Source organism: Brassica rapa, chromosome A05 (genome assembly GCF_000309985.2).
Source record: "Brassica rapa cultivar Chiifu-401-42 chromosome A05, CAAS_Brap_v3.01, whole genome shotgun sequence".
Taxonomy (NCBI): Eukaryota; Viridiplantae; Streptophyta; class Magnoliopsida; order Brassicales; family Brassicaceae; genus Brassica; species Brassica rapa.
In genome coordinates, this window is record NC_024799.2 from 12,656,275 (window position 1) to 12,670,319 (window position 14,045).

The 14,045-nt window shown below is 34.0% G+C and overlaps 1 protein-coding gene and 1 long non-coding RNA gene across 3 annotated transcripts; one reads left to right on the plus strand and one right to left on the minus strand.

The window, feature by feature from the left end:
• Positions 1 to 716: 716 nt before the first annotated feature.
• Positions 717 to 5,530, plus strand: LOC103849350. The gene is made up of 3 exons (XR_629411.3): positions 717 to 4,511; positions 4,611 to 4,795; positions 4,965 to 5,530. It is a non-coding gene; the product is annotated as an uncharacterized LOC103849350 (long non-coding RNA).
• Positions 5,531 to 6,171: 641 nt separating this feature from the next.
• On the minus strand, positions 6,172 to 7,697 carry LOC103849351. 2 transcript variants are annotated; one of them, XM_009126128.3, is made up of 4 exons: positions 7,491 to 7,697; positions 6,872 to 7,282; positions 6,569 to 6,793; positions 6,172 to 6,497 (listed from the first exon to the last, which is right to left on the minus strand). In XM_009126128.3, the coding sequence occupies exons 1-3, from the start codon at positions 7,560 to 7,562 to the stop codon at positions 6,602 to 6,604; spliced, it is 675 nt and encodes a 224-aa protein (XP_009124376.1). In that variant the 5' UTR covers positions 7,563 to 7,697; the 3' UTR covers positions 6,172 to 6,497; positions 6,569 to 6,601. The 2 variants fall into 2 exon arrangements, with proteins under 2 accessions (XP_009124376.1, XP_033147558.1); XM_033291667.1 differs by having other exon boundaries at positions 6,193 to 6,491.
• Positions 7,698 to 14,045: the final 6,348 nt, after the last annotated feature.

Sequence of the window (14,045 nt, forward strand, 5' to 3'; positions counted from 1 at the left end):
ACCAGACTTCATGATATAGATCATACGAAGAAATCTTTAAGAAGAAGAAGAAGAAGAAGATGATGATATGGACAGTGATGGCAATAAGATAACATCGGAAAACTAAAACTCAGCCATAGTCAAAACCAGAATTCCACACTGAAGCACATGCTGGTTTAGGAGCGAGTCTTAGTCTAGAAGAAGAAGAAGAAGAAGAAGAAGAAGAAGAAGAAGAAGAAGAAGAAGAAGAAGAAGAAGAAGAAGAAGAAGAAGAAGAAGAAGAAGAAGAAGAAGAAGAAGTACATGCATGGCTTAGTCTAGGAGCGAGTCTTCTAACAATCATTGATAAAATGGTATCAAAGTTCTACGGCCATTCTCAGACTTTGGTGGATAAGCCTTGGTGAATATTGACAACTCCAGCCACCAACAATTAACGAGCTGATTGGCCACATCCACAATAAATTCCTTGGGATATCAGTACGAAGTGCTACCCCTTCAACAGCAAATATCTCAAAAGACATTATGAAAAAATGTCTAAGAAGAATGTCAAAAATTCAACCTCAAACAAGAATACTTGAATTCTTTTCCAGAACCTTTTTGGCAATGAGACTTCATGTATGATATCTATCAAAAATATGACACAATTAAGCTTCCTTAGGAGAAATATAGAACTATCAATTGCAGCCCTCGAAGAAACAGTGCAATCAGCAGAAGTTTTTCAAACAATTACAAGAACAAGGGAAGCTTCTTAGGAAAGCATGTTATTGGTGTGAACTCTCAATCAAGTGCAAACAAAAAAGGCGTGGATGCTCATCTAACTTTGGTAAAGAAAAATCCAAAAGCATATGGCAGGACAAATACCCTCAACTAGCTAGTGGAAAGAAATTGAAGTTCTGTAGAAAAAAAAAGAAAATAAAAGGCTTCAAGAAATAATATAGGTGCTGCATATGCAAGACGAAAGGACATTAACCTACTTTGTTATCTAGCCCAGATTGAGGATATTGATGACTCTGATGTTGAATTAATATTTTCTCTCGAAGACAAACCACTACTGGCACTGTACTTGCTAAATGAATTGAACAAGGATATGATTTTTCAAAGAATCTGACTCTGAAGAAGAAGAGTGCGATGGAGATGATCAATTTATGCTATTAGATATTTACACGCTTGACGACTGTAAAAGCTGAATTACCAAAGAAGATAGACTGGCATATGTGTCTCAACCATCTCCAAATGCAAAGATATACTTCTTCCGGACCAAGTATGACAAGACCCTATTTTGACACAAATGCTTCCTCCTTCATCCTCAAGTCGGATATCCTTCCATCTTCCCATTGGAATTCATGCTCAGTACCGTTTAAAGCAGCCAATGCTCTCCTTGGAAAAGACTTTATACTTGGGTTCGATGTCCTCCATAGCCTCAAAAGATTATCATACAATGCTCTCCTTTGGACAACCATCTCCCATCTCTAGCCAATGGAAATTTTGAATCCTATCAAAGAAGAAACTGCCAAAATATCATGTGCCGATTCTCACTCGGAATTTCTCACCAAATGCTTTTTACCTCTTTGGAAAAATGAAGACTTCTTTGTATCCGTACCATAAGAAAAATGAAGACATCAACCCAACAAAGGCAAGCCACCCAAGCATGGATCCAGATCACTGCAATCTCGCACTTGAAGAAGTTGATAAACTGCTGAATGAAGATCTCATTGAGAAGACCACTTCACCATGGGCATGTGAAGCTTTTATGTCAACAAAATAACAGAGCAAGTGTATTATCTATGTCAATATCATCTAAATGTGGTATATATTGGCCAAAGAGTCAACACCAACTATATGTAGTGTGTAATGTAAGATATTATTTGTGTGGTGTGTAATGTAAGATATCAAGTATCTAAGGAATATTCCACAAAATATTCTTTAGGAATATTCCACAAAATATTCTTTAGGAATTACTATTGTAATCCAAACCAAGTGAGTTGAGTGAGTTAAGTCCCAAAGAGCCTCTCGAGTATTTCATAATATCTTTGAATGTTCTTAATAAAATAAAAGTCCATTTGTTATAAAATAATTTTGTCTTTCCTTGAGTACTTTATCAATATACATTTGATCCTAAACACCTCTTTTGTGGTTGTACCTACTTGCTATTGAAATTTAACAAGGAGATGACTCTTTCGAAGAATCTGACACTGAAGAAGAAGAGACCAATGGAGATGATCAATTCATGATATTCGATCTTTACACTTGACACTTGATGTCTGTAAAGGCGAATTGCCAAAAGAAGATAGACAAGTATATGTTTTTTAACCATCTCCAAATGCAAAGATATACATCTTTCCGATCAAGTATGATACTAGTCATAGCCTATTTTGACACTGGTACTACCTCCTCCATCCTCAAGGGACATCCTTCCATCCACCCTTTGGAATTCATGTCTGGTACCATTTAAAGTAGCTAATGGTCAGAATTTTACCATCTCCATCATCAGTAACCCTATATACATTCAACTCTTTCATAGATATATGGTTAAAACCAAAGTATATGGGTCGGATCTCCCTGGAAGACTTTATACTTGGGTTTGATGTTCTCGATAGCCTAAAAAGAGTACCATGGCACCTAAAAGAACTTAAAAACAAGAACCACCTCTCACCTTGGACAACCATCTCCCATCTCTACCCCCATGGAGATTTTGAATCCTATCAAATAAGAAATTTCCAAGACATCATGTGTTGCTTCTCACTCAAAATTCCTTACCGAATGTCCTTCACCTCTTTGGAAAAATCCAGACTTCTTCTTATCTTTGCGCTTCAAGAAGAATGAAGACATCAAACCAAAAAAAGGCAAGCCACCCATGCATGAATCCATATCACAACAATCTTGCACTTGAAGAAGTTGATCAACTACTGAAAGAAGATCTCATTGAGCTTTTTATGTCAACAAAAGAGCAAAGCATATTCGAGGAAAACTGAGACTGGTCATCAACTATCAACCACTAAATAACTTTCTTGCAGATGACAAGTTTCTTTTACCAAAATGAGAAATATTTTTCCAAAGATTACCCCAGACAAAAGTATTCTCCAAATTTTGTTTAAAAGCGAATTGTTGGCAGTTAGGAATCAAACTAGAAGACAAGCATAAGACATGTTTCGATGACCGCTATTACCACTGGAAGGTCATGATATTTGGTCTAAAGATAGCCCTTTCACTATTCCAGAAGGCCATGATCAAGATGTTTGAGCCAATCCTCTCAAATGCCTTAGTATATATTGACGACATTCTGATTTTTCTCTAGACATTGACTCTCATACTCGCCTACTAAAAATATTTCATGATATCATACAACAATATGGCATCATGCTCTTGGAAAAGAAAATGGTCATTTCCTTGGCATGCATATTTCAGAGTGTCACTCAGCCCCACATTGCAATACAACTTAGTGAGTTTCCAGATAAAAAGTTGTCTTTCAAACAAATTTAGTAATTCCTTGGAATTGTTAACTACATGACGAACTTCATACATCATCTCGCAAAACCTTGGTAAATCCTTTCAGCTAAACTTAAAAAGGACGCTCCTCCATGGAATCAGAAGTATACTGAAGCAGTGAAAAAACTCAAGAAGATTTCAAAGACACTTCCATCACTAAAAATACTATCCAATGGTAAAAGAATCCTTCAAATGGATGCCAGTGATTGCTATTGGGGTGTTGTCCTACTAGAAGAAGATGAAAAAGGAAACAACACATTTGTGGTTATAAGAGTGGTGTTTTCAAAGAAGAATAAAAACACTATCACTCCAAGTACAAAGAAATTCTTGAAATAAAAAGAAGAAATGAAAAGTTTGAATTTCATCGGGCGAACCATCATTTTCTTATTGAAATGGACATGTCATCTTTTCCAAAGATAATGCATTTCAAACTGAAGTCTTGAATTACTCAGATGAGTACTGAGTTAAGTCCTAAAGAATCTTTCGAGTTATTTGTAATATACTTGAGTGTTCTTAATAAAATAAAAATTCCTTGTTATAAGATAATTGTTTCCTTTCTTAAACACTTTATCAACCCCTTTGATCCTAAGCACCTCCTTTGTGGTTGTACCTACTAAGTGTTTGTAAATTAGGTTAGAAGTTTAGGATTTAAAGATGTTCAAATAATTCTTTAGGATGAGAGCTTTTGATATGTTCATTCTTTTTGAACAACTTGATATGTTCATTCAGTTAAAGTTTTATTTGTGAGAATGGTATTAACGCCGGCTGGTCCCGGGAGGATTGTTTGGACTGAAGCCTAGACACCTCCTAGTTAACAAAATATAAATTATTTGTGGGCCGCGTGTTCTCCACAGATGAGAGAAATGAAGCAGAGGATGAGCATTGGCATGAACTGGCTCGTCCTCAAGTTCACGGTCATGACATTAATTGTGTGGCTATGGTTCAAGGTAAAGGCAACCACCGTTTATCTTTATTGAAGACACTGAACCATTACTTGCGCCTGAGGAGAAGGTAGCCTCCCAGACAAGCAGATGTGCATGTCCTTGGTGCGAATATGTCTGCTATTGGTTTATCACATAAACCTATCTATCTATACTGTGAGTGGTTGACTCAACACCGTGTCTCGCTTTTACTAACTTCTTCAGGCTCAATTTGCATCCATGGCGGAAATTTGGCGATGGGAGGTTTGGACATGGAAAGCTGTTGGTCGTTTGCAGTCTCACAGCTTGGACAGTGACACCCTTGGAGTTCTCTTATGATTGACATTCTGCGCTTGTGTGTCTCCGGAGATAGTCAAGTCACTTCTCAGTTTTCTCTATCCAAAGAACAGGTAAAACACTTTTAACTTGTAAGCGCTATGGACGACCTAATTCAAATTTGATCTCTCATAACATCCAAAAGTCTCAAGACTTTGTGATTCTTGTTTACAGCGGTTTAGTCTTGAATATTGTCCTCTAAGTCTGTGTCTGTCTTTGTCTTCCTTGATCAACTCTGATAAGACAATGGCGAGGTTAGTCACAAACTCATGGCAAAAGGCTGAAGCACAAAAGAGCATCATTTGGGCTTGTTCATGGAGACCGTTTGGCCACCAGTTTGAACCTTCATCAAGAGATAAGACTCTGAAGATCTGGCCCTTCGAGAAAGATGCTCGGGTCAAACAGGTTCTTTCTTTGCCTCAGTTTGGGAGCAGTGTCACAGCCGTAGCTTGGACAAGACTAGACCACAAGGAGAAAAGCAGGGTGCATAGCATTTGGGATGGAGGGTGGACTTAGAGTTGTGGAAAATAAAGATCAAAGAAACAGAGGAAGCTAAAACAGTAGCACCATGTCTTGCTCTGAGGCTCGAACTGTACATGTATCATGTCTATCCCGTGAACCGGTTAAACATGGAGACCAACCGAGAGTAACCAGAACTCTCTTTCCCTACAGGCTATAGCCACTGTACTGGTTATGTAAAATTTTGGTGCCTAAGTTGAAACATGTCATCAAATCAAAACGTTTTCATTGCATCAAGTTGTCTGGTTGATAAAAAGAGAGAGAGAAAAAAAAAAAGCGTTCTTAAGTTGTCTCGAGCACTGGTCAGTGTTGTCTGTTGAGAATGTAATCAGCGAGAAACACACCAAAGGAACAAACTTGTCTGAGTCAAGCCCTCTTCATATTTTCTTGTCCACACCCATTACCTTTGGATACGTCCGTTTTCCGGCTGTTATCCTAAGCTCTTCCGACATTTGTTCTGTTTTTCTCATCTCGCTCGGTTGCTGTCTCATAGTCATCTTCCTACTTTCACATCTCTAGGCCCTCCATGGGAGGTTGGCACATGGAAGCCATTACAATCTCACAGCTTGAGAGTGACACAACTTCTCTTATGGACACTGAGAATGGCTCAAATCAAACAGATTATTTCCATGACCAGAAGCGCCGCCGCCGCAAGGTGCTTGGTAATTGGGACGCAAAAAAAGCTGGCCAGACAGCTGTGGAACATAAAAGATTAGAGAACCAGAGGAAGGTGCGACAACAACAGCAGCTATGGCCAATGAAACGGTTAGCGTGGAGAACAACCGAGAACTCATGATACTAACGGGAGGTTGCTATGGTTAACTTCTCGTGGAGATGATATTTGAGTGAGAAGAACTTAAAAAGTTTCGTTCTTTATAGCATCACTATTTATGCAAATTGTTAATCTCATTCTTTCTCGTGTTACTATGTATTAACCCAAAAACATTATGTCTGAACAAAACATGAATCACTCTCCTTTTCCTTGTTTCCATCTCAAAGATACAAATACATTCCCAAAGAAGAGTACAATTTTCACATGATGAAACATTGTCAATAAAACACTAAAGAGAAGAAAACATAACTAATCAACTCCAGGGGCTACAATATAATATTAAACTCATATTATCATACACCTCAACATCTCTGAGATTGAAGAGGTAAGCTCCTTTCTATGCCCCAACACACAAAGCCGCGAGGTCTCACATAATCCCCATAATAACCAATCCAAGTGACCCACTAGCCAGTTCCCACCTACAACTAAAGAGATACATCAAACTTAGAAACTAGAGTCATATCTAAACATGTCCATATGTTTACTACATATATACCTATAGAATGAAGATGCTCGTTTTCTGTCCAAACTAGAGAGGAGTTGCTGATGTGTTTCTAGTCTTCTTATACCAAAAGAACATGGACCAAAGTGCTCTAAACAATACTCCATTGGCAAAATGCGGAACAAACAAACGCCCCCAGTACGGATAGTAAGGTCCAGGAAGCTTAGTCAGAGTGAAGAACATCATCATAGCTATCAAATGCCATGGTACTTCCGCTTCCTACAAAAACAAAAAAACCTCTTATCTCTAAGACCAGTAGGATTTTGAAATTGTTACAACAACTGATGATGCACAGACCTTAAGACGAGGAGAGATGTTCAAAGCGGTCCCTTGTAGAATGCCTCCAACAACAATACCAATAACTAATGGGAAAGGGACTAAAGCAAGCTTCCTCTCATGTGCACAATAAGACATCTCGCTAACGGAAGAAACCGCCAACACGGGAACAAACAAGAACTTAACGACTGATATGGCGAGATCAAGAACCAGCTGCACGAAGTTCTCGAACGCTCTGTTCCAAGGGAAGTCCTTGACCGGCTGTGGAGAATCATTCCAAACATCTTTTGCTTTTCTCAAAAGGGTATCGAAAGTAAGCCTCTTCGAATCCCCTGAATGATCAGATTCCATATGAATCGAGCGGCAGAGGAATCTCTTCGATGCTTTAGCTTCATTTGCACCCTTTAAATCTTTACTCATGTTAGAGTACAACTGCAAACACAACACGGGAAGTAACAACTCATCAAGGTAAACCTCAGAGATCACTGTTTCTTGTGATGAATTGATCTACTTAAATCTCAGAAACGCTATATCTAGGTACAAATATCACTTAGATAATGAAAAGGAGCAACCTTTTCTTTTTATATGAGGAATGGAGATTCGATAGAAGAGAATAGCAGAGAAGAGAGGTTTTCGTTACCTGGGTCGGTGAGTGGAGTCGCGGAGCCAATGAAGGTCGAGGAGAAGAAAGGAAGAGATGAGACATGGCCATTTTATCTTCAAACCTGTTGCTTTGGTTTGTGTCTTTCTCACAGAGAGAGGAGAGGAGAGGAGAGGATAAGAACAGAACCTAGAATTCAAACCCTAGTGCGTGGAGGAAGCTGGATCACCTGCGACAAGGACCAGCGTAAGATCACGTGAAATCCACACGCCGGCTATGTTGACAACCCAACTGAATCATGATTTTTTCTTTAACTTAGTTTTAGTTATAAATAAGTTCAACCAAATTTTTTTTTTGTAATAATAAGTATAGTTATAATTTATCATATCAAAAAATAAAAATAAAATCAAAACTTTGTATCTGTAAAAAAAAAAGCTAGAATAGAAAAGCAAAAAGGAATATTTTATTAGAAAAAAAAGAATAGTTTGTTATTCCATCAAACATGATGGTTCGTTTATATTAAAGTAAAAAGAGAAATTTATTGTATGCACAGTGATAGTTGGTTTTATGCATTTATTTTCACACGAAAAATGTCGAGATTGTTGGCACAGTTGTGTTTGATGTTATTGTATATTTGTTTATTTCACTTTGTAACATTCTCATTGAAGGCCATCACTAATGTTGTTTTTATATTGTGTTTTTGTAGCTTTGTTAAACATCTTCTAGAAAAATTAAGTAGAAAAATCATAGTAGATTAAAAAGTGTACAACCATACAAGTTTTTCCTCGAATGAACATTATGTCATATCATAAATATCTTTGATTAGACATTTTAATGTTATGGACATGTTTTCCGAGTACCAAGGTGGTAAGTGATTTCTTGAAGAGGTCGGCTGCATTGTCGCATGATCAGATTTTTTTTTTCCTTTGTTCTTCTTGATCTATTGAATATATAAGAAGATTTCGTATGTATATGTTAGTTTTGTCACTTTATTAGATCTTTCTATTTGACCAATTTTTTTTTTATCTTTCCTTGGCTTGGGCAACATATGTTGTCTTATGTTCATATAATATAGTCTCGTTAATCCTAATGTTTGAACAGATGCGTCGATTTATTGAATTTAGCCACACATTATCTACTTGCTACATGTAATGTGATAATCTTCTCATGATTAAAAGAGGTGGCCACAAGCGTCTATTTCTGAGAACGCCAAAAATATAATTATGCCTCCGATCTTGAATATGAATCATGTTTACGATTGAGATTGGATCTGATATATATCATGCACTTGTAAAGCATTCATTTTAATTTTTGAAGATTAGGATAAAATAAACCTAAATCCACGAAAAACATGTTTAGTTTCATTTCATTATCTTCACGTGGGAGGTGAGCTAAATCTTGCTAAAATAATAACAACAAATCCCATATCAGGCTGTATACATTTTCCAAGGTACACTAAAGTTCAAACTTCACTTAGATATAGTATTTCAGAACCAAATATCTCTTCATTTCTGAAGATTTTCGAAATAGATTATTTTGAGCTATAAGTAATCTGCTGATCATCGGAGTGTTAAGAGGAGTTGATTTATCTATGTTTGAGCTATAAGTAATCTGCTGATCATCGGGGTGTTAAGTAATCTGCTGAGCTATAAGTTTATCCAAAATAATTTATGATATTTTGGTTGTATTATGTCTCTCAGCTTACTTTTGTTTTCTAGGATTTTAGTTATTAGAGCCAACTAATCTAGCACGCTTCAAACATGTTTTAGACTTATGTGTATCATCTCATTTTCCTTGCTCATTTGATATTATAATACAAACAGAAGCGTTTGTAGCTGATATATGAGATTTAGTTACCATATTGGCATCCGAAAATCATCAGATAGGTATTTGCTATATACTTTGAAAATGCATAATTCGCCGAACTTCTAGTTTTGACTCTTTAGTAGGAGGATCAAGATGGTACACTCCATTTGATATTTTTTTTCTACATTTAAACATACAACACATGTCATTTTATTCCTCTGAAAAATCTCTTGGAATTTCAGTGAAATACCATGTGAAATATCTATGATTTTACACATCATTATGGTATCCGAGTGACCGAGTTGATCATGCCAAAATCTGAAATCTACTATATTTCATTTTAAAAGATTTGATTCAGTTAAATCTATAACAATATGATGCAATCCTATTATGCAATCTCGAAGGAAGTAATGTAAACTTTTTCCAATATATTCCTTTAGAAATATTTATCAGAATTTAAATACATGTACCTTTTCCATCATCAGTTTCACACTGAGTATCATATATATGAAGGTGTATGTCTTTGAAACTCAACAAATTATTTTTTGAATTCAGAGAATACAAAAAATTGTTTATGAAGAATTTTTTTTCCATTTGGCGACATAAAGTATTACATGTTCCTTCAATCAAGTCTGCAGAACCTCATATTGCATTGAAAATAATTCTTGTCAGTTTTATATTAGAAAATATCTCTTTGTCTCATAATATCTCTTTGAGTTGTTCCATTATATTTTATAAAAATTTCTCGAATCCATTATTGGATTTTGTTCCACTAGCATTGTGATCCATTTATGTAATTATTACAAACGCCAACAAAGAAAAACGTGAAAATTCATTAAAACAAATTATTAGTCTAAAACTGAAATGACAGTAACTATACATTAATGTGATGTTAAAAACAAAACTATTCTAGTTCGCTTTAGAAGTGGTCTAGTCGAGTTCTTTTGTGAAATCGGGGGATTCAAAGTATGATTTCCCTTCAAGATTCTCCATGAAATTATTTTTTCCATGTTGAATTTTGTGAAATCTGGACATAACTTATATAGATATAAGGGACTACAACATGTACATGACCAATATCCTTTAGATCCATATATGTAACATACAGTCTCGCACATCTTGTTGATACCCACTTGGGTTCTATCTTTGATATATTATTCAGATCTAACTCATTTTTAGATCTCCTCCATTTCGGATTATAAGTTTTCTCATTTCTATTATTGAAGCGACGACCACAACCCCAATAAGTTTGACTTTTCCTTTCTGGATTTTTTAGCACCATATCATTTATTTATGGAATGTCTTGGCTTTTGTACGTCGGGATTATGGTTTTTTATAAGGAGATCATTATTTTTCTCAGCTAACATGAATGTAACAATCAATTGAGAAAATATTATGTACCTACATATGTGATCGATGTAATGTAGTATGCTCTACGGAAACTTAAGCTTGTTGATATTTGCCATTTGGTTTTCTATACAATCATAAAACTTTGTTAGTAACGTACTAATACTATAATTTTAAAAGAACCTTTTACATGAATAATAGAAGTAGTTACAAGAAAAATAACACATAGAAAAGTAAATTTACATTTCTGGTGAACTATTCATGAGCAAATTTTTCGACAAAGAGACCATACGTACAAGGAAAAAGTACAACCACACATAAAAAAACGAACGAATCATCTTTCTTGCAAGAAAAAATCGAACAAAAATTATTTGAAAACTATTTGAGATAAGATGAAATGTTTGAATGAAATGAATGACTGAAATATTAGTGTATGTATAGATGAAAATTAATGTTCACTTCTGTTTGGAAAATATGAAAGTTTTAAGAAACTTTCCTTGTGATCGTTTCCATTAAAGAGCTTGAACCAAAAATCTGTTTCAAAATATTATAATAAGTACGTAGTCAATCAAATCTAGTCAATTTCATAAGATTTATATACAGGTGGCCAATAATATTATTATGGTGATAAAAAACTCCATGGTAACTATTAAGTAAATTATGCGGCAAGTCAGCCGACCAAAATTTATTGAAAAAAAAATGATATGGCTATTTAGAAACCAAATATAATAATAAGTTGACAAACAGCTCACATTTAAGCGAATAATAGTGCTTAAAATAACCACTACAAAAAATATATATATAGTATACCGGCCATTAAATTATGATATATATGTTATATATATAATATTTGTCGTTTCAAAGAGTGATCATGCTGATAATATGTTATAATAATACCTAAAATATATCATATTTACAAATAAAAACAAAAAATTTATACCACAAGAAGAAGAAGGGAAACATAATTTTTTTCTTTGAAAAAAAGAATGGTGTATTATTGCATCATACACAATAGTTCATTTATATAGAAGTGAAAAGAAAAAGTTAATGTGTATGCATAGTGATAGTAGGTTCCACACACTTATTTTTTCACGAAAAGATAGCAAATTTTTTGGTGCATTATTGTTTGCCGTTATTGCAGTTTTTCTTGATCTTTGTATTAGTTTTCATACTTATGCCTGAGAATAAAATAGATTACAGACCTATTAAGCTATAATTATTGAAATAATTTTGAGAAATTGCCAAAATACCACATTCATAATACCTATGTGATATTTTGAGAAATCCAGGAAGTTCAACTTCAAGATTCTCAATGTCTAATTGAAGAGCAAGCAGCTGCTAATGCTCGATGTGATGCTGAAACCGTACCAGCTAATGCTATACGTGATGCTGAAACCACAGCTAGAGCTGCTGAGCAACAAATCCAAATAAATATTTTGAAGATGCTGGTCACCTATATGCAAGGTAAAGACCCAAAATTCTCGGATTTTATGACCGCATCATATCTATCCGCAGCAACTACTTATATGCCATAAGTAGTTCATAACTTATAGTTGTTTTTTGTATAAAAGGAAAATCTAAATATTTTGTATTTTGTATTGTAAGCTTTAAGGAATTCAATAGATGTTCCAAAATTAATATCAGACTTGGATTTTATTAATTTTCTAATTTCAGATTATAATTTTAGCAACTAAACATACAAATAATGTTGTTACAAATTAGTTATTATGACGCTAACTACATTGCCACAACATACGAATAACATAGTTGTTAAGTAGTCACTATATTATGTGTAATTGAAACTACACAAAAAGGAAGTTGCGACTTAGTCATTATGTGTTGTGACGATACTGCAACTCTCAACAAATTATGTAGTCACAAATTAGTCCCTGTATTTTTTTAATTATATTGTGTCTACGTATAAATATTTTAGTAGAAAGTAGTCACTATACTTTATAATTTAATTGAGACTACGTAAAATAATGTAGTTGCAAAGCAATCACTATATTTTGTGACTTATTTGAGAGTACATAAAGTAATATAGTTGCTTATATTTCACTAACATTTTTGACTACATTAGGACTGCATAAACTAAAGTACAAGCAAATTATTGACAAACATTTTGTGAAGTAAGAAAGTTTCTAATTAGTCATGACAATATAAAATATTTGCAACCTTTATTTGAGTTGGCGTATAGTGGCTAATGTACCACTAATTATGTAGTTACAATTTAATTGCAAACTATCAACAGATTTGCAACCACTTTATTCTGCGACGAAGCTTTTCTGTTTTAATATTTCCTAACACATAAAATAATAGTTTCAATATGTATATATTTTATGTTTAGAAACATTTAGAATATACTTAACTTAACTTTTTCTATTTTTACTTTCATTTGACGTACAAAATATCAAAAAATAGTCTAAACTATTTAAAATTTTTTCTAACAAGATAAAAGTTATGACATCAAAAAAAAAATCAAGACATATAATTCATAAATATTTAAATGTCTAACGTGAATAATAAATTAAACTTCAAATCCAAAATAAACCAAAAGTAAAAGATATTTGTAATAAATTGTCAATAACAGAAATAAACTAACACAAAATTCACATCAACTAATTTTGGTTTCTCTACTATCGTTCACTTCATTTTCTTCAGGTAGTATAGTAAAATTTTCATCAAAATTTAAAAATCACAAATATTAAACAGAAAAGAAAAAAACCTAACTTCTTCTTTTTGTCACCACCTAACTTCTTAATTGAAAACATAGAATATAAAACATAACTAAAAATTAAAAAAAAAAGTAAAAATTATTTATTGGTTCAACCGGTGGTTCAACCAGCATCAGGTTCCGAATTTTAGTGGGTTTTGGCGGGGTTTTGTGGGTTTTTAAATATAGAATTTTTCACAAAACCCAACCCGGATTTTTTCTGGATTACCGGGTTTACCGGTTCAACCGCGGATCCGGGTCGGGTTTCAAAACACAAGTATTCATATAACGTACTCGCAAATGAGTTACAAAATCCATATCTATAACCATTTAGTGACTAATATTGTAGGTGCAAAATCAATGGTTTCTTGTATTGTACCATGTGCATTAGAAATGAGTCAATGTCACACACCTAATAAAGTGTCCATGTGGGCTTTATTTTTGTCGACCGCTTCGTATGAGTTTAGCTTCCATCATTGCGAGAACATAAATATCTTCATAGAAGAAGAAATATTAAGAAAATATTTGAGATTAATGGGTTATAAAATAATCTCTTATACATAACTCGAAATGTAAGTTTGGTCTAATTTTAAATTTTGAACTAATAACCTGAATAGCATCATAATATAAAAATATACATAAACTTTGTATATAAACATAATATGGATACAACATCCACATCATATCTTAAATATAATCAATAAGCTTTAAATATATCGTAATATTGA